The sequence below is a fragment of the Rhineura floridana genome, chromosome 8, assembly GCF_030035675.1.
Source record: "Rhineura floridana isolate rRhiFlo1 chromosome 8, rRhiFlo1.hap2, whole genome shotgun sequence".
In the NCBI taxonomy this organism is placed as follows: Eukaryota; Metazoa; Chordata; class Lepidosauria; order Squamata; family Rhineuridae; genus Rhineura; species Rhineura floridana.
The window spans coordinates 133,300,392-133,321,493 of record NC_084487.1 but is presented as its reverse complement, the minus strand read 5'-3'; the positions used below and the strand labels follow the sequence as shown (position 1 = coordinate 133,321,493).

The window sequence follows — 21,102 nt, the reverse complement described above, 5'->3', positions numbered from 1 at the left end:
AAAGCGTACATTTAAATAAGGAATGCTAGAGAAAGCACTTGGCTGATTGAATACTTCTCACCTGTGCTTAGCAAGCAATTCAAGTACCTTAAAAAGACATTACACCACAGCCTATATACACAAAGACTGCAACCCTAACCATGTCTACTCAGAAGTAAATCCCATTGAATTCAGTGAGGTTTACCCCACGTAAGCGGGGTTAGATTTTAGCCTTACTCTGCTTCCTAGTGTGAATTTTAAAATCCAATGAAATTAATCACTCACTCATTATTGCTTAATTTATATGTGAAGAAGTGATCTCTTTTGTTACCTATGGATTTTATCTGTGTTCCCAGTCTCTTGTCAAAGTGAGGAAAATCATCTATGATTTGATGCCCATTTTGACCATTCTACATCTTTATTTTAAACATAAATTTAGAATTAAAATCCTTTTCCTTTTTCCTCCCTAAAGTTTTTGTGATTTATAACTAAACTGTCCCTTCCTTGATACACAAGTAAGGGAAAAACGAGGATAACAAGTTTATACAGAACTCCGAAATCAAAGTAGCAATAGCAGCTGCAATCCAAACCCCACTTAGTTGGGAGTAAGCCCTGCTGAATTTTGTTTATGTATTCATTTATTTAAGACATCTATATTCTGCTTAATCATTAGCGTTTCTATGAGACGAACATAAAAAAACTATACAGAAAATAAAACAATAAAACAAACAGACACCTGAACACTACCGTAAAAGGCCTTCTGGAAAAACTAAATCTTTGGCACATGCCTAAATTTCAGCAAGGAGGATGCTTGTCTAATCTAAGTTGGGAAGGAGTTACACAAGCTTGGGCCTACCACACTGAATGCACAACTTCTAGTAGTTATGAGCCATGCAACTGAGCCATGGGGGACTACCAACAGAGACACTCCCAAATTTTTAGTGATTGGACCAGACTATGTATTTTGGACCCAAGTTATTAAGGACCTTCTAAATAATACAAGAACCTTGAACCTGGCCTGGTAGTATACAGGCAGGCAGTTCAAGTATTTGAGCACAGGTTATGTGCTAGAGCCAGTCTGTCCCAAGCAACAGTCTAGCTGCAGCATTTTGCTCTAGCTGGAGCTTCCAGACCATGCACAAAGGTAGACCCAATAGAGTGAATTGCAAAAATCAAGCATTGAGGTTACCAAAGCATTAATCACCATACCCAGGCTACCCCTATCCAAGAATGGCTGTATTTGGCGCACCACCTATAGTTGGCACTCTTAGCCACTGAGGCTACTTGAGCCTCAAATGACAAATATGGATCCAGGAGCACCCCCAAACTATGCACCTGTTCTCTCAGATGGAGAATAACCCCGTCCATAACAGGTAAATGCCAGTATTCTGGACACAGGAACCACCTTCCACAGTGCTTCCATCTTCCCAGGGTACAGTTTATTAGCCCTCATACATTTCCACAACTGCATTCAAGACCATACTCAGCCTTTCCAGATACTATGGAGAAACAGAGCAGGGTATCATCAGCATACTGATGACATTTTGCCCCGAAATTCCTAATGACAACTCCCAATGGCTTCATATTGAAGTTAAACAGCACTGGCACCAATGCCATACCCTGCAGCACACCATAGTACAAGAACTGTGGGGCTGAGACACAATCTCCCAATACTATTCCCTGGACATGGCCCTTGAAGGTAGGAATAAAACCACTGTAATACAGTGCTCCCAATACCCATCCCACAGAACTGGTCCAGGAGAATACTGATCAATGGTATTAAAATGCACAGACAGATCAAGAATCAGGAGCAGAGACACATTTTCCCCTCCCCCACTTAATACAGGGTTACCAAGATTGATTTAGTCCAAAAACCACACTTGAACCCAGACTGAAAGGGATTCAGAGAGTCTGTTTCTTCTAGGAACTCCCCAACTGCTTCACCACCACTCCCTCCACCACCTTGCCCAAAAGTGGGTTTCATGACCAGGTGGTAGTTATTGTAAAGCACAGGATCCTGTGTGAGTTTCTTCAGGAGTGGACACTATTGCTAGTTTAAAGGCAGCAAGCACCATTCCATCACATACAGACCACATCCTGGACCCACACTGCCTTCCCCACAACTGGCTTTCACCATCAAGGATGAGTCAACAGAGCAAGAAACTGGTTGCATCATTGCAAGGCACATAAACTGAAACCAATCCCACAAAATAGGGCAAGGTATAGCACTGGACACCTCAAAATCTGTGGTGTCTAAGCATTATGAAGCTGAGCTATTTTATTCTCAAAATGCCATGCAAACTGCTCATAGCATGCTACTGAGTGCTCCAGAGGGCCATTCACCACTTCTAGTATGGTTAGCCCCCAGACCACCGAAAATAACTCTGCTGGATGGCTAATTGAGGACACAATGCTGGCTGCAAAGTAATTCTTCACTGCCTTCATTGCCACTTGTTAGGCAAAATTCTGTGGTCTAACAAGTGTTCAGTCAGTTTTGGAGCAAGCTTTCTGCCATCTGTGCTCCAGTCATCTCCTGGCCTACTTCATTGCCTGCAACTAAGTAGTAAACCAAAGTGCCGTGTGAGTCAAAAGCACTGAAAAGGACCCTCAGGAGCAATCATGTCGACATCCCTTGTCATCTCCCCATCCTCTGTCCTCCAGGAAATCCCCCGAGCATTCTGAAATCTGTCAGTCTCTGGGGGTGGACCATACAAATCAGTCCCAGACTGTGCAGGGTGGGGCTGCTACCAAAAGTCTAAACTTCTGTGGTCTGACCATGACAACCCCCCCCCCAGATCACCACTCTCCCCATTAGGGGTCCTGTGTCCATTGGGCCAATATCTGGGGCAGTCCTTTGGTTGCCACGGAAGCCATGAAATCCCAAGTCAACCCTGAAGCATCCTTGGCATGGATATTGAAGTCCTCCATCAGCACCAGAAACAACCTCAGCCATGCTCAGAAGCATGTTACCAAATTCTTCCAAGCTACACAGGAAGTGATTTGGACTCTGAAAAACCAACCCAAATATCCATAGGAACCAAAACCTATGTTATATGTAACCTGTGGGTACCAATGAAAACGCAGATTGGCATACAAAACAGATTACTTACTCTTTCCCACTGGCATTAATTCAGATTTTGACCAATTTATCATATACCTTAAAATTCTATCAAACTTATCAATTAATCTAGTTAATTCAGACAGACAAGACAGACAGACAGGATAGATAGATAGATAGATAGATAGATAGATAGATAGATAGATAGATAGATAGATAGATAGATAGATAGATAGATAGATAGATAGATAGATAGATAGATAGATAGATAGATAGATAGATAGATAGATAGATAGATAGATAGATAGATAGATAGATAGATAGATAGATAGATAGATAGATATGTTTCAGGTCTACTAATAAATAATAGCAAATCATCTGCATACAAATATAATTTAAATTCCACTTGCACATGTGCAAAACCATAAATTTACCTGTTCTGTTTAATTACACATGCCAATGGTTCCAAACATAAATAAAATATCAACCCAAGAGAAGGTAGCACCCTCATTACTTTCAAAATATTCCTGAAGTTCAGCACCCATTTGTGTTTTAAAGTTTTCATCAATGAGAAGGGAAATATTTAAATGCCATGAGCCGGGGTTTTCACCTCACCCAATAACTGCATAGCAAAAGAGAGTGGTGTACAATCTGAAATAGCAATTATGTTAATTTGACATGTTGTAACATAGTGTAATAAGGGAGAGAAAACCAGAAAACAATCTGAATAAAACTGCGATCCTAGAATCGCTGTGACAGGAGGGGAACACTTTTTGCGCCTGCCCTGGCTATGATGGGGCATGACACCCGATGCCAGGCACAGATGTTTAGTCTGCAGGGGGCTGTGGACAAAGCTGCCCGATTGCCTGGCTTTCATGCCTTCCCCCTCCTCCAGCTCATTTTGGGTTTGGTGGCAGTGAGGGCGGGCACATCTGCCTCTCCCTGCTCTCTTCCCACATGCTGGGTGAGGCCCTTGTTGGCAGCAGTGGCAGTGGTGCAGCAGAGGCGGCAGTAGCTTAATGCTGTTTTTGCAATGCACATCAGGCATTGGATGTGGTGGCTGCATTTTTTCGGCTCTTCTGCAGCAGCGGCATTGCAGCGAGAGCACCACTACCATCAACAGCTGGGCTGCAGCAACTGAGCCAGCAGCGGGGCCGCTCCAGATGTCTCCGCTGCAAAGCACAAGAGGACTCCGGGGGATTCTTGTCGGTGGCAGGCCTGCATCTGCCGACTCTGTCCAGCCTGGTTTGGCTCAGTGGGCTCGCTAGGCCTGCTGGGTTCCTCTCTCTAGCCTCTGTGGCTTGGCTCTCTCTCTCCTCCCTCTGTCTGGTGGTTCTGCTTGGCTGGGCTGTCCTCCCTCCTTTCTCCTCTCTCTCCTCCCCCATTCTTAAGTCCTGGCCTTTCTGGGTTAGTGTGTCCTGGTGGGTTTATTTGGGTAAGGCTACATCTTAGTGTTACTCCCCCTTGCCCCCTCATCTGGCAACAACAGGGTGGGGTAATTCAGGTTGGTTGAGGGTTATCTTGGTTGTACCTATTTGGCTTATTCATTTTAATTTAATAAAAAAATCTCTATTTACAAGACAAATTACATATAAATAAATAAATAGGAATAAAATTGTGAATATCTCATTGTGAAGTCTTTGAGGGTTTTTTCCCTGATTATAGGCATTTTTGTTTTATTAGAGTTTTATTCATATTTAAAAATAGATTATTAACATTAATAATAATAGAAGTCAGGTAAGGCAACTGGTGAGACTAGGTCCAGCTGATGTTTTGCCCAGTTGGCAGCCTTTTAGTTGTTTTTTTGTTCCTTCTTTTGTTCTGGCTGGCAGTTATGAAATGGGGCCTAAAAAAGCAGCACAAAGGAAGGAAGGTTTGGCTCAGTGTCAGCCTCCTCAGCAGCCTGTACCGGTTCTCTCCTCTGGTGATGACGATGCGGATGTCCAAATTGCACTCATGCTGGCCAAGGTCCAGTCCCTCAAGGAATCTAGGCGCAAGAAAGCAAAGTTGGCTAAAGCTAAAAAGTCTGCTGCTTTTCCTATTTTAGATAAGGGTGTTAAGAAAAGCAAGTCACTGTGTAACCTGTCAAGAAGATTAAAGCATTGGCAGAGCATGATGACGGAGAGATTCCTAGTACTTCTTCAGCCATTCTTCAGGAGGCTAGGCAGCGCCTGAGGCTTCAGTGCCTGCTTACGGTGAGTACGGCACCTCCTTTGGCACACACAGCCAGGATGTGGCTTGGGGCACTTACACTTCCTCTGGTGACTGGGCTGTTTGGCCCCCCCGGTCTCAGTCTTGAGGCATGGGTTCATTTGGTCCCCAGGGTGTTGCTTGGCCCCAGAGCCAGTCTATGCCCCCTATTCCAGTACATTTGTGGCTAGTGAACAGGTGTGGCATGTGGCTCCCATGGGATGCCTGTTCAGTCCTCTTAATACTTTCCTAGGGCTTATTCTTTGTCCCAGGCTCATAGTGCTGAGCCTCTGCCTTATGCAGAAACAGCTTTGCCTTTCAGCAACTATTTACTCCCTGCCACCAAGGAAAAGATTTGGCAGGGTGAGTACATTGACCTTTTCTCTCTCCTTTTTCGGGAGATTGAACCTGTGGCCAAAGACAAAGCTTGAGTCTTAGGACAAAGAAAAATCAAACAGAAGCAAGCTGATAGGAAATGGGGAAAATGGTTGTCTGGCTTCACTATTTATATGGGTGTGGTTTTACAGATGCATCTGTGGAAGAGTCCAGTTCTAGTTAAGTATCTGAACATTATTCACTGGGTCTTTTCAGAGTACCTGGGTCCAGTGTGGCTCAGGTATGATGAAAATTTTAAGATGAGAGTGGCTTTAAAACCTGCTCTCCCTTGGGATATTCTGCAGCAGGAGCTATGGATGCAGTGCCTGGCCCCTGTGCATAAAGCCATTGGTGAGCATGCTGAAAGTGGGCATTTGTCGACACCCTCCCCCGGGATCTTCTGGGGTTGCAGGGCAGGAGGTTTAACCCTGCCTGCTCTGCTGGGACTTCATCTCCCAAGGTCACTGCAGCAGGTGGCCATGTTGCTCTAGACATGCGTGCTCCAGCTGTGGTGCTGATAGGGTTGCCAGGTCAGAGGCATCCCAAACCCTGAGATTTCAGGGGTGAGCCCTAGTGATGTCATTAAGCATGCAACATTAAGCATCAACCACAGTTGCTTGGAGCATACCATTCATAAGAACATAAGAAGAGCCTGCTGGATCAGGCCAGTGGCCCATCTAGTCCAGCATCCTGTTCTCACAGTGGCCAACAAAAACATTTCTCTGATTGGAAATTAAAATAGAAATCTTAACTAAAAGATGGAGCCTGGATAGAGAACATTTAATCTAGCCTATTTGCTTCTGGCGAGAAGGCTTTAAGTGCCCTCAGGCCAGGCCATTGTAGCAAGAAAGGAGCCTAGTGTAATGGAGATGTTAGATGGGAGCACGCAGGAGTAAAGATGGATGCCCCTAAAGGCTGCAATTCTAAACAGACTTACGAAAAGACTAAGCCCCATAGGACTTACTTCTGAGTAGATATGGTTTGGATTGTCCTGTTGACTAGGGATCCTCTGCAAAAATGCTGTAAATGGACAGTTCTCCCAATGGAGGAATATAGAAAGGATCTGTATTGGGCCCTGTGCTTTTTAACTTGTTCATAAACAATCTAGAGCTATGGGGGAGCAGTGAGGTGGCCTGCTTGTTCAGGGTTGTTAAAACAAAAGGGATGGCAAAGAGCTCCAAAAGGATATCTCCAAACTGAGTTAATAGGCAATAAAATGGCAAATTCAATTCAATGTAAACAATTGTAAATGAATGTTGGGACAAAACTCTTAATTTCACATATATGCTCATGGGATCTGACCTGGTGGTGACTGACCAGAAATGAGACCTTTGGGTCATAGAGGATAGCTCAATGAAGATGTTGATACAGCTGCTGTGAAAAGGGCACGTTTCATGCTATATATCATTAGGAGAAGAACTGAAAATAAAGTTGCCATTTTTATTTATCTATTTATTAAATGTATATATCCTGTCCTTCCTCCCAAAAGGAGCCCGATGTGGCAAACAAGTGATAAAAATAAAACATGTTTAAAATATCCAAAAAAATCCTAAAAGAAAAACATCTTAAAAGCAATTCCAATGCAGATGCAGACTGGGATCAAGGCATCTACTTAAAAGGATGTTGAAAGAAGAGGAAGGTCTTCAGTAGGTGCTGAAAAGACAGCAGAGATTACACCTGTCTGCTATTTCAGGAGAGTGAATTCCAAAGGGTAGGTGACACAACACTAAAGGCTTGATTCCTATGTTATGCACTACGAACCTCCAGATGAGGTGGTATCTGCAGGAGGCGCTCACCTGCAGAGTGCAGGGATAGATTGTCTTTGTAAGGGGTGAGACAATCTTTCACATATTATTATATTATTATTATTTATTAGACTTATATACCGCCCGACTAGCAATAGCTCTCTGGGCGGTGAACACAAAGAATACAATAAAATACACAATATAATACAATAAAAACATATAAAATAAGAACAATCTAAAATCAATACAACAAATATGAAAATCAGATTAATTTAAATTAAAATGCTTTGGAAAAGAGGAAGGTTTTAACCTGGCGCCGAAAGGATATCAGTGTCGGCGCCAGGCGCACCTCCTCGGGGAGACTGTTCCACAGTTCAGTGGCCACCACTGAGAAGGCCCTAGATCTTGTCACCACCCTCCGGGCCTCTTTATGAGTCGGAACCCGGAGGAGGGCCTTCGCAGCAGAACGTAGTGTACAGGCCGGTTCGTATCGGGAGAGGTGTTCCAACAGGTATCGTGGTTCCGTGCCGTATAAGGCTTTATAGGTTAATACCAACACTTTGAATCTGGCCCGCAAGCATATTGGTAGCCAGTGCAAGCGAGCTAGAACAGGTGTTATGTGCTCGGACCGCTTGGTCCCAAGCTGTATAAGGCTTTACACACCAAAAACAGGTAGCTAATTGGCAGCCAGTGAGTAGTATAGGTACCACCTCCTGTCAAACTGCTAAGCCCCACCCCTTCTGAGTTTGATTGATGACATCACCAGATATCCCACCCTGGAAATCCCACCCCAGATGTTCCCATCCCCCCGATGACTTCACCAGATATCCTGCCCCCAGAAGCCCCAACCCCAGATGTCCCACCCTGGAAATGGAAGTCATGTGACCCCCATGAGCATGTGGCCCCCAATAGACCAAAGGGCACATTTTTACTCAAAATAGGGTCCTGGATGTCTATAGAGACATGTGACCCCTCTATGAGCATGTGGTCTCCAGGGGACCAATCAGGTGAGGTTTAAGCCCCCTCTCCAGACTGGCCCAATAGGGACATGTGACCCCTCTATAGCTACATCACCCAAATAGGTTTTGAATCCCTAACCAATCAGGAAAGGGGACAGCAAGACCTGGCACAGAAGTCCATTTTGCATGCCCAGACACGTTCTGAGGTTTGAACATGGAAGCAGTCAGCACCCCTTTGAGTCCTACTGAATTAACTACACCACTACCACCGGTAGAGAGGCCTAACCCTCAAAAGTGCTATATTAGCACAAGTTCTGATGAAGATGAATGTTTTTCACCAACTAAACTGCTAAAAGAGGAAGAGAATGAGATCAGCCAAATGTGGAACAGCATGTTGGAGGCAATTGCAACAGATAACACTGTAATACAGGTAAGCTTTTATGGGGGAACAACTTGTTTGGAGAGCTGCAAAATAAAGGAAGGGAAAATGTTAAAACATGCCCTTAATTTTCTAGGGATCTTCAGTAACTGAAAACACTGTTGAAGCTAGTTCTCAGCCATCCCCAACATCAACGTGTGTATTTCTTGATGATGAAGCTGCCTGTGTGACTTGGAAACATTTGGGAACAAAAGATCACATGACAATCTCAGGTGGGAAGAATGTGTTCATAGCATGTTTTACAACTGCTTATGCTTGTCTGGAGCTCTATAGCTTGCTAGCCAAGCTGCAAGAGTGCTGCCTATATCATGACACAGAATCTGTTATATTTGTGAGTCAGAAGGGACAAAGGCTTCCACCTCTAGATGATTTTTTAGGTGAACTCACAAGTGAAATCCCTAAAGGCCAATGTATCACAGAGTATGTGTCAGCAGGCCCTAAAACATATGGTTACAAGCTGTCAGGAGGGACTGCATACATGAAGGTCAAAGGAATAACCTTGACAGCTGTACAAAAATTAATTTCTCAGACAGGAAAGAGTGGCCACAGCGTGAGATAGTAGTGTAGCAACAAGGTATTTGCTCGAAACAAAACATGCTGGACTCTTGAATCAAAAACTCTCAAAAAAACCCCAGAAAGTTCTATATATGACAAAAGGGTCATAATCCATTCCTTACAGATTTTTAAAAATGGATACAAGATGGCCCCATCCATTCTCGGCCACTTTAGCAGGGCCTAGTAACTGCGGGAAAAGGGTTTTTTTTATATAAAAATCATGTTGGACAATGCTATTGTCAGCTATGCCTGATAATATTGTGTGGTTTTACAGTGTTTGGCAACCATTGTACCAGGAATTACTATGTAAATACTCTTTTATTAATTTTGTGAAGAGTTTGCCTAAGAAAATTTGATGATGAAAATTTCCTACTTCCTAATAAAATGAATTATGTTATTATTGATGATTTAATGAATGGTGCATCACAGGATCAAGATCTGGAAAAAGCTTTTACTAAATATGTACATAATAGAAATCTGAGTATTTTTTTCATTACAAAGAATATTTTCTGCAAGGGAAAAAGCGACAGCACCATTAGCCTAAACGCAAAATATATGGTGTTGTTTAAGAATCCCAAAGATAAATTACAGATTGCAACTTTAGCATAGCAGATGTATCCCAGAAATGCTCATTTCTTCATGGAGGTCTTTGCAGATGTAACACAAAAACCTTATGGTTACTTGGTTGTGGATTTAAATGCCTCCACACCTGAATCTTACAGATTAAGAGCAGGGCTTTTCCCTCCAGAGTGGCCTGTGAAAAAGGCAACACGTGGCTACAAAAGATGGTTACTTAATTGCTCTGCATTCTATGGATTAAGGAATATTTTATTTTAGCATGAAAAGTAAATTCAAATTGTAATAATTGTTTGAATAAGATGTACTTTTAATATACCAAATGTGATAATTTTATGCCAAACCAACCTGTACATAATTACATTTGATGTTCCTGAAGTAACAAAGTGACTTTCAATCTGTAAAAAGTGCTAATATTGCATTTTTTCAATTTTTCCAAAAAATTCTTTTTTTTCTGGAAACAAAATGGGGGGGGAATGGTTTTTTTCCATGGCTTCAAAATTTCCACAAATTTTACATCTATAGTAGGACCACATCAGGGTACTCGCTGCTCTGGTCTAGTATAATGCTGTTCATGTTTTCCAGCAGTTCAGGGATGCTTGAGTAATAGCCATGTCGCAGATGGTAGGACCATGTTTTTTCTCCATTAGCAATTTCATATCGTGCATCAGATGTTAGATTGTTCCAGCTGCATGGGTACTGTATCCAGTAATGGCCACCAGCTTGGATGGCTTTAAAAGAAGATTAGACAAGTTCATGGAGGACAGGGCTATTAATGGCTACTAGCCGTGATGGCTGTGCTCTGCCACCCTAGTCAGAGGCAGCATGCTTCTGAAAACCAGTTGCCGGAAGCCTCAGGAGAGGAGAGTGTTCTTGCACTCGGGTCCTGCTTGCGGGCTTCCCCCAGGCACCTGGTTGGCCACTGTGAGAACAGGATGCTGGACTAGATGGGCCACTGGCCTGATCCAGCAGGCTCTTCTTATGTTCTTAAGTTCTTATCTCAACTAGCCCTACTTCCCATGCCCCTGGTAGATCCAGGGGCCTTGCTAGGCAAATAGTAAAGGCTGAGCTAGCATTCTGTGGAAAAACAGTTATGCAGACATTGCTAGGCAGGGTAATGTAAAAACCACTATCTCCTTAGAAGCAAGTACCCAATTGTTGAACTTACTGGGCCAGCCTAACCATTTCACTAGATGATACTTTCCCCTACCCCTGCCTTTTGTTGATATTTTTTTCAATCCTGTACACCTTGTCCTGTTTGCAATTAACCTCCTGCAATTCTTCAAAATACAAAGAGCCAACTACAGGTTCCCCCGCATAATATTTTAACAGGAAGACAGGTCTTCTTCCTCTTCTGATTACCTGATCCACTATAAACAGCTCTGTGGTGAAATTTTGTTCTTAGCCCTTGACAAATACCCCTTTGCCTTTAGAAATCCTCACATGGTCTCCTGTACTGAACAGTGGTGGTACCTCTTTTCTGTAAATGCAGTGCAGTCTCCATAGATTATTTCCCATACTGACAGGGCATTAGAATGATTAATATCAACAGGCCTTGCTCTGATAGTTCTGTGAAAGCTATGGTTATAACTTTTTAAGAATTGTGGCCGGACGTCAATATAACTATAGGTATTGTTAGCTGTAAAATACCCCCACTTCTTTGTTTTCAGAGTTCTATTAAATTTTTCCACAATACCAGCTTTTACTGTATTATTTGTGACAAAGTGGTGAACTCCATGCTGTTTTAACATGCTGTTTTATGGATTCGTTTAGAAATTCTTTGCCACGGTCCGTTTGGAGCTTTCTGGGCTTTCTTCCACTCTGACTGAATATAACATTAAAAGCTTTAGAGACCTCTTTGCCTGTCTTGTCTTTTAAAGGCAATCCCCATGCATACTTAAGACAGAATATCTATGACTGTTAAAATGTACCTATAGTTCTTGTTGTGCTTAGAAAATTGTTGCATACCTACCAAGTCTGCCTGCCATTGGATATCAATATCAGACACAATAGTCTTGTTTCTTTTAAAATGGATTCTGGCTGGCTTATACAATGTGTAAGCATCCTGGTCTGAAAGCCATGTCATAACATGTTTCCTTCTTAGTGTTTTACTCTGCTTTTTTTGCTTCCTGAAACAGAGGGTTCACTCCCCCAAAGCTCCCCACTCCCCCAAGTGTGTAATATATGTTTTTTAGAATTTCTTCATGCTCTGCCATATTGCTGGTTGATACAGGTATGGACACAGAGGATTAAAACAAACTATTTTTATTAGTACAAAAAACTCCACCTTTCAGGGTTCAGGCTTGGGACAGACACATGAAATGCAGGAAATATTAACAGCCTGCGAACTCTCAATGTGTAGATTTTCAAAATCACCATCATGCAGCACATCTTCCTATAGAAAACAAAGAGGCACTTTAGCAATGAGGTTGCGCCAAACTGGGAAAACAACACACTAGTAAAAACACAGCTCAGAAACAAAACATTTACCTGTGGACTCCCTTGCTCCATGCCTTCATTTAAATCTTCCGGTCACTCATTTTCTTCAGCCTCCATTTCTTCAAATGGTTTAAAAAGTACACCTCCATCCACAACCTCTGCAGGTTTCATGAGTTCTTCTTCCTTTAGGAGTTGAGCCTTCAGATCACACCACAATCACACTCTGTGATGGACCAGGGTTCACTAGAATTTGCCTGGAATGAGGTTTCAGGATCTGCATCTTGTCCAGTAGTAAATACCTCTACAGGTAAGCTTGTTGTTGAAACAGAACCTTTTTTTCCTGAAATTTACAGGCTCTTCCCTTCCATGGCTAATATTCATATCTGCTGGTGGGAACAATAAACTCCTAGGCTTTACCAGCCCTTTTGAGTGCATGTTCAATGTTGCTGGAGGAGAGGAAAAACCTACTAGCCCCAATGCTGCTCTTGATGCTTCCATGTTCAATCCTCAGAACGTGTCTGGGCATGCAAAATGGACTTCTGTGCCAGGTCTTGTCATCCCCTTTCCTGATTGGTTAGGGCTTCAAAACCTTGCCCTATTGGTCTGTGATTGGGTGACATAGCTGTAGAGGGGTCACGTGTCCCTATTGGGCCACTCTGGGGAGGGGGATCCTGATGACTTTTTTGACCAAGGGGCTTAAACCTCTCCTGATTGGTCCCCTGGAGACCACATGCTTGTAGAGGAGTCACATGTCTCTGTAGGACCAATTCAGGACCCTATTTTTAGTAGAAATGCACCCTTTGGTCCACTGGGGGCCACATGCTCATGGGGGTCACATGGCTTCTGTTTCCATGGTGGGACATCTGGGATTGGGGCTTCTGGGGGGCAGGGTATCTAGTAAGGCATCAATCAAACTCAATAGGGATGGGGTTTAACAGTTTGACAGGAGGTGGTCTACCTATACTACTCCACCGCAATTCTTTCAATAGTAGGGTAACATGTTGCCAATACCCTGCTCCAGTGAGCGGTCATGGTGCTTCTTTTTGCACCAGCTGCAACTTCCAAACTTACCTCAAGGGCAGCCCCACAGAGTGCATTGCAGTAATCCAGTCTGAAGGTTATGGACGATAGTGGTCAGGATATCCTAGTCTAGAAATAGCTGCAACTATTGTACCAGCTGAAGCTGGTAAAAGGCACTCCTAGGCATTGAGGTCACCTGGGCAACAAAGATGGATCCGAAGCAGCTCCAGACTATGAGAACCTGCTCTTTCAGAGGAAGTACAACCGCATCCAAAGCAGGCAATTGACCTACTATCTGGACTTGGGAACTGCCTACCCACAGTGTCTCCATCTTGCTAGGATTCAGGGCCAGTTATTTGGCCTCATCTAACCTACCACTGTCCAAGTACTTGTCCATGGCTTGTACAGCCTCCAATTCAGTTGTTACAGAAAAATAAAGCTTGGTACCATCAGCATACTGCTGATTCAAAATCTCTTAATGACCATTCCCAACAGCTTCATATGGGCATTAAACAGCACTGGACTCAAGATGTTACCCTGCATCCTAAAAACAATTGTCAGGGCACAACAAACCAATCACCCAATGCTATTCTCTGAAACCAACCCTGAAGAAAAGATTGGAACCACTTTAAAACAGAGCTCCATGAAGTTGGTTCAGAAGAACACCATGGTCAATGGTATCAAAAGCCACTGAGAGATCAAGTAAGAATAACAGGGTTGCACTTCCCCTTGTCTTTCTCCCAATAAAGTCATCCATCAGGGCGACCGAGGCTGATTCATTCGCATAACCAGGCCCAAACCCAGATTGAAATGGATCAAGATAATCTGTTTCATCCAAGACTACTTGCAACTGTTGTGCTGCAACCCTCTTGGTCACCTTCCCTAAAAAAGGTGTACCTGCGACCAGACAGTAGTTGCCGCAAACCAATGAGTCAAGGGTGGGCTTTTTCAGGTGTGCTTATATTGCCACTTCTTTCAGGGTGGCTGGGACTACTCCTTTCCAAAAGGATGCATTCACCACATCCTGGATCCACCACATCCTGATCCCCCTTGGCAGGCTTTAGTAAGCCAAGAAGGGCAAGGATTGCTGGCTGCAGCATCACAAGAACCTTGTCCACATCAGCAGACCTCATCAACTGAATATTATTTCAATTAGTTGTAGCAGATGTTGCACTGGACACCTCACTGGAGACTGCAAGGTGAGTTACTTTACCCTCAAAATATCTTGCAAATAATTCACAGTGGGCTTCCAAAAGGTCTAAACTTTGGGGAGCACTGCTTGGCCCCATTGATTCTCCAGTATGGGGTTCCACAGGGGTCTGTTCTGTCCTCCATGCTGTTCAACATCTACATGAAACCGTTGTGTGTGGTCATCTGAAGTTTTGGAGTGTGTTGCTATCAATATGCTGATGACACGCAGCTCTACTTCACCTTTTCATCTTCTTCGGGTGAGGTTGTCAATGTGCTGAACCGGTGCATGGCTACGACAATGGATTGGATGAGGGCTAATAAACTGAGGTTCAATCCAGACAAGACTGAGATGCTGTTAGTGGGTGGTTGTTCTGACTGGATGGTGGATGTCCAACCTGTTCTGGATGGGGTTGCACTCCACCTGAAGGAGCAGGTTTGTAGTTTGGGGGTTCTCCTAGAATCATCTGTCACTTGAGGCTGAGGTAGCCTCGGTGGCATGGAGTGCCTTCTATCAACTTCAGTTGGTGGCCCAGCTACGCCCCTATCTGGACAGGGATAGCCTGGCTTCAGTTGTCCATGCTCTGGTAACCTCCAAATTAGATTACTGCAATGTGCTCTACATGGGGCTGCCTTTGAAGATGGTTTGGAAACTGCAGCAGCCAGATTGGTAACAGGGACCAGATGGTTCGAACATATAAAACCGATTCTGGCTCGCTTGCATTGGCTGCCTACATGTTTCTGAGCCTGATTCAAGGTGCTGGTTCTAACCTATAAAGCCTTACAACGCTTGAGACCACAATACCTGATGAAACACCTCTCCCAACACGAACCCACCCGCACAGCTCCTCCAGGTGCCTACTCCGAGGGAAGCTGGGAGGCTGGCAACAAGGGAAAGGGCCTTTTCAGTGGTGGCCCACAAATTATGGAATGATCTTCCTGATCAAGTTCACCTGGCACCAACATTGTTATCTTTTCGGTGCCAGATCAAGACTTTCCTTTTCTCCCAGGCATTCTAACAGCATGTGCTGAGCTCTGACCCCAGGTGTTTTACCTGGTTTATCTGTGCTTCATGGTTTTAAACTTTGTATGGTTTTTAAAATTGTATATTTGTTTTTAATGTTCAATGTTTTTAATTTTTGTAAACCACCCAGATAGCTTTGGCTATGGGGCGGTATATATAAATAAATAAATAAATAAATAAATATAAACTCCATTTCCTGGAGTAGATATTAACAGACCCTGGACAATATGAAAAAGCTCCATTGGATTGCTAATTGAGGATATGATAAAGGCAGAAAAGTGAGCCTTCTTCAATGCCATCACTGCCACACAGTATGCACAGTTGCATTGTTTTACTTGTGCCCAGTTGGCCTCACAGCACGTCTTTCGCCACTTGCACGCCATCCATTGTCCAGCCTGTTTCACTGCCCTTAGCTCACTGGTGTTCCAAGGTGCAAAACAGGCTCCACAATGCCAGAAAGGGTGTTCAGGGCAACCATGTTAAGAGCCTGACACATCTTGATGTTCCACAGCATGACAAAGGCATGGTTGCCTGCTCTATCTACTGGAAACACCCTCGGGGCATTCAGGAATCCATTGGACCAGGGGTGGACCATTTTAATATGTCTAGCACCCCTGCAGGGGAGAATCAGAGCCGCAAGTCCAAACTTCACCAGAAAGTGATCTCACCATGACAATGTGGTAACATCCCCCACCAGCCTATTGCCATAATGCAATTATATAAATCTGTGGTGCAATCACACTTGAAGAACTGTGCACACTTGGAGTATTGTGGTTGCCTCAGACAGGGTTCAGAAAAGGATAACCAAAATGATTAAGGGGGTGAAACAACTCCCCTAGGAGGAAAGTTGTCAGTATTTGGAGCTTCTTAGTTTAGAGAAAAGGCATATAAAAAGGGATATAATAGAGGAGTATAAAATTATGCATGGTGTGAAGAAAGTGGATAAAGAAACATTTTTCTCCCTCTCTCTTAACACTAGTACTCAGGGCCATCCAAATAAGATGAATGTTGAAAGATTCAGGACAGATACAATGCATAAACCATGGAATTAACTCCAAGATGTGGTGGCTGCCCACTTGGATGGCTTTAAAAGAGGATTAGACAAATTCATGGGAGAGAAGCCTATCAATGGCTACTAGCTGTGTTCCATCTCCACTGTCGAAGGCAATATTCCTCTGAATACCAGTTGCTGGCAGAGTGGTATAGTGCTCAAGTCATCAAGACATCTCTAACAACAGTATGCTGGACTAGATGGGCCATTGGTCTGATCTAGCAGGCTTTCCTTATGTTCCCTGGTGATGTTTGGGCCAGCTGTCATTACTTCCCTCTGCAGAGGTGGGAAATCAGATGGTTTCCTGAATGCACTGCAGGATTTTCTGGTTGACATGGCTGGCACTCCTACTTGAGGCCCATCTCTCACTGTGGAATGATTAACACCATTGCTCCTGAGTGACACCTTGGACACCCTGGAGTGTATAGGTCTCCATGGTACTACAGAGATTTGTGTTTGATGGAGCAGGAAGGTTAAATACTGGAGCACAGGTGGCACAAAGATGAGTCTGACTAAACACAGGTAAGAGTGCATTGTGTCCACCACATAGCAGCAATGGCAAAAAAAAAGCTTATTTCTCCACCACAATTACATCCTCTAGTAGCCATTTAGCTATTATAGGTGGTGATGAATGGGCTTTTGTCATCTGGCCAGTGGAGCAATGTTCTTGCACACTCAAAAACATGTTCTTGCACCCTCAAAACCAGGCTATGACAATTTTACAAGCACTCTAAGCATAAAATCATTCAGACCCAGATAGTATTACACATCACTTAGAGTAAGCATTGAGGAGGTGTCCAGAACCCTGCTGGGTCCAGCAATATTGAATTTGTTTCAGTTGTTACAACCTGACGATGTCAAGCTACTTGAAGGAGTTTGGTCAGCTACTTGCCATCTCAACCCTTGTCTGTCTTGGCTTATTAGGTCTATCTGAAGGGTATTGACTTGGTGGGTCCAGGAAGCCGTTAATACTTCATTGTGTAGGGGGGGCAGGAAGGTGCCACATGCTTTAAAAGAGGCAGTTTTGCAACACCTCCTTGAGGGGCCATCGCTAGACTGAGAACTGTTAAACAACTATCATTCAGTTATAAATATGCAGCAATTTGCTATTTTTTTAAAAAAAAAACCTTACATAAATCTTTCAGCATTTTAGTGCAAAGTTCTCCTACTAAACTACAATTTTTGTATGCAGTTTTAACTAATGTGCACATTTTTGCTAGCAATTTTATATGTTGCTTTCACAAGTATATTCATTTTTATGCTCACTTTCCCCTAATATATGCATTCTTGTAAACATTGTTTGTTTGGAGAGCTACATTGCAAAATTCAGATACATGCACATTTTGAAAAATGGTTGTGGCCTGCTCCATGCCTTCCTCAAGTGTTTTTGCCTGACTGGAATGTTCTTGAATTGTGATAATGTCTCTTGCTTGCTTGGATGGAGAAAGTGTGTGTGTATGTGTGTGTGAGGTTTATAGAAACCTTTGAATCTTGCATATCTGATTGTCATATCTGTTAGTCCATGCCCTTTTGCCTCTGACCACGTTCACTTTTTGTACTTGCTGCAGCCACTACTGGCATGCAGCCCTCAGAAGTTTGGCAAAGAGGAAATGCAACCCTCAAGCTAAAAAAAACTCACCCTTGATCTAGAGAACAACTAGAATCACACACATATACATCCAGGAAAAACCCAAAACAACTTCAACGTGCATCAGGAAGTCATTTCTCCATTGTATATCCCTATAGCACTCATCATTCTCAAATGAGATTTCATACATTGACAAAAAGCACTGAAAGGCAGGAGGAAGCTCATTTCTCACAAAGCAATTGCTTAGAATGTTGTCAAAATATTTTGCTCCTTAACTTTTGTTCTTCAAGGGCTATCTGTTAAAGGCTTACTTTTTAAAATCAAAGATTAAAACCTGGACCCCATGCTAGCTCTGGGCTTGGTGTAGCAGTACCCCTCTACCCTTTCTTGGCCAGCAATCCCACCAAAATAATAGGACATCCCTGAGCCATGGCCATACCTGTGACACCATTGACCATCCTTTCGTAGCTGCTGTCAGGGGCAGTGCACAGCACCTGGGAAGTTTCCATGGTGCTGCAATAAAATGGAGAGACAAGTTTCGTGGTGGCTGGATGCTCCTGGCCATTTTTAGAGTAAAAGAGAGAAATTATTATATGGGATTTTCTAAGTTTCATGAGATTTGGGACACTTTTTTCTCACACTATCAGTCCAGCCCATCTGGATTTAAACACCTCCTTAATGTAAACTCATCACTTCATCACTTTTCCCTCAGCTTCTCACAGTTTCTCAGCTATTAGAGTCCAATGATGTATCTTTAATTTCTAGATACTCCAGAAATCATCTCCATCATTATAATCCAAAGGTATACCTGCCTGCACTGAGGCAGTAGCCATTAGGGTTGCCACATCTCTGGTTTTCAGCCGGAGACTCCAGTTTTTGTTGGTCCTCTCTGGGTCTCCGGGTGAGTCACCTTAATCTCTGGACTCTTAGCTTTCTTTAAAAAAAAATTAAGTTTCTAGGTGGTTTGGTTCAAAAGATATAAACCAAAATGTCAGCCACCACCCCCATAGCAACTTCTGTTAGTACTGTCTGCTCTAATCCCTGCCCTTTCAGGTTTTTAGCCAATAATTGAAGTCAGAGTTGTCATTGACAAGATTTGTTAACACCTCCCCCAGGCAATACCTAAACCCCATTTCAAGTTCTGACAACACTTTCCTTTTTCTGCTTGTCTCACATCAGGGATTCAGTAAAACTTTCAGCAGCATAAAGAGTACTTTCTCTGTACAGGATTGAGACTTGCTTCTGAGTAAACATGCATAGGATTACACTACAGCAGAAGATCACATCACAATCTTGGTGGGCATACACAGTAAACAATTTTAGTTATAATAAAAGTGTACATGCAGGTTTTTTTAATTACTTGCAAAAATGGCATATTTTACATTTTATCTTTCAAATATTTTTGAACAGAAGTTTTTAAAAGTATATATGCTGTAGAACTTTTCTAATTAAGGGGTCAAACAAGTTTAAATTTTACTGGACTGTCGAAGAGGGCAATTTATTTATTTATTTATTTATTACATTTATATACCGCCCCATAGCCAAAGCTCTCTGCGTGGTTCTGTCGGGATGCAGGATTGGGGCCTGCAAATCGACAACCAGTTGGAAGGAAGGCACCTGGAGAGGAAACAGGAAATACAGAGGTACTCAGCTTCAGCCTCTCGCAGTAAAATCCCTGCGACTCCCGGGGTGACAGGTAACACTGGAGAAGGGTCGGGAGGGGCTCGCCCGAAGCTCTCGGAGGAGGAAAAAGAAAGACGTCATCAGGAACGTCTCTGTTTTTATTGTTCCAAGCCGGGACACGTCGCTAGGGAATGCGGACTTAAAGCAGATAAAACAGGGCCGTCGGGAAACTAAAGTACCCAGCTCTCGTGCAGGCCAGAGGCCTGGGGGCTGCTGTGTACAAAGGGCCTCCGGTAGCACAGCCCCCTTCAAAAGGGGTATTGGTGCTACCGATTCGGATTACGACCTCCACAGGAGAAATGTTCCACTCTACAGCACTGATTGACAGTGGAGCCTCTACCAATTTCATTGATGCAAAGTTGGCAAAATGTCACCGAATCTCCCAATGGAAATTAGAAACGCCCTTGTCAGTTGAAACTATTGATGGCAGACCATTGAAGTCGGGTGGAGTGACTCGAGCCACAGAGGAATTGAAGCTAGAAATTCCTGGGCACGAAGAGCACATTTCTTTGTATGTGTCAGATCTCTCGAACTTTGATGTGATTCTGGGAATGCCCTGGCTAGCAAAGCATGACCCAAAAATAGCTTGGAAGGATGCGGTTGTATGGTTCACTTCTCAGTACTGTCATGAGAACTGTCAGCCAGAGACAACCGTAAAAGCCCTGGCAGGAGCTGTGCAAGAGGCCAAGGAAGTGGTACTTCCCTCGAAATATGTGGATTTTGAAGATGTGTTTAACGAAAAGGAAGCAGAAGCGTTGCCCCCTCATCGCCCTTATGACTGTGCTATTGATTTAGTGCCAGGGGCAAGCATTCCAGCCGGAAGAATCTACTCCCTTACAGAGCCAGAGAGAGCAGCTCTGAGAGAGTTTTTGGACAAAAACCTGAAGCAAGGATTTATCCGTCCCTCACAATCCCCCGCAGGGGCCCCCTTGCTGTTCGTGAAGAAGAAAGGAGGTGAACTCAGACCCTGTAATGATTACCGCGCCTTAAATCAAATCACCATACCTAACAGTTATCCTTTGCCCTTGATTCCGGAGTTGTTAGACCAACTGCGTTCTGCAACAATCTTCACGAAATTGGACTTAAGAGGGGCGTATAATCTGATTCAAATGAAGGCGGGGGATGAATGGAAGACCGGGTTCAACACCTCTTATGGTCAATTCGAATACCTGGTGATGCCTTCTGGGCTATGTGGGAGCTCTGGCGTGTTTCAGAAGTTTATGAACAAAGTGT

At 43.5% G+C, this 21,102-nt stretch overlaps 1 protein-coding gene across 9 annotated transcripts in view; it reads right to left on the bottom strand.

Moving 5' to 3' along the window:
• The window catches only part of PRMT8 (protein arginine methyltransferase 8), a 167,022-nt gene that overhangs the window by 135,474 nt on the left and 10,446 nt on the right, over window positions 1-21,102 (bottom strand). For 3 of the 9 annotated variants that reach the window (XM_061582571.1, XM_061582573.1, XM_061582572.1), the window contains exon 2: window positions 18,626-18,699. The exons of the other annotated variants lie outside the window; for them this stretch is intronic. In XM_061582571.1, coding sequence (XP_061438555.1) covers window positions 18,626-18,637 — 12 coding nt within the window. In that variant the 5' untranslated portion in view covers window positions 18,638-18,699. The remainder of the gene's footprint in view (window positions 1-18,625; window positions 18,700-21,102) is intronic. 9 annotated transcript variants of the gene reach the window in all.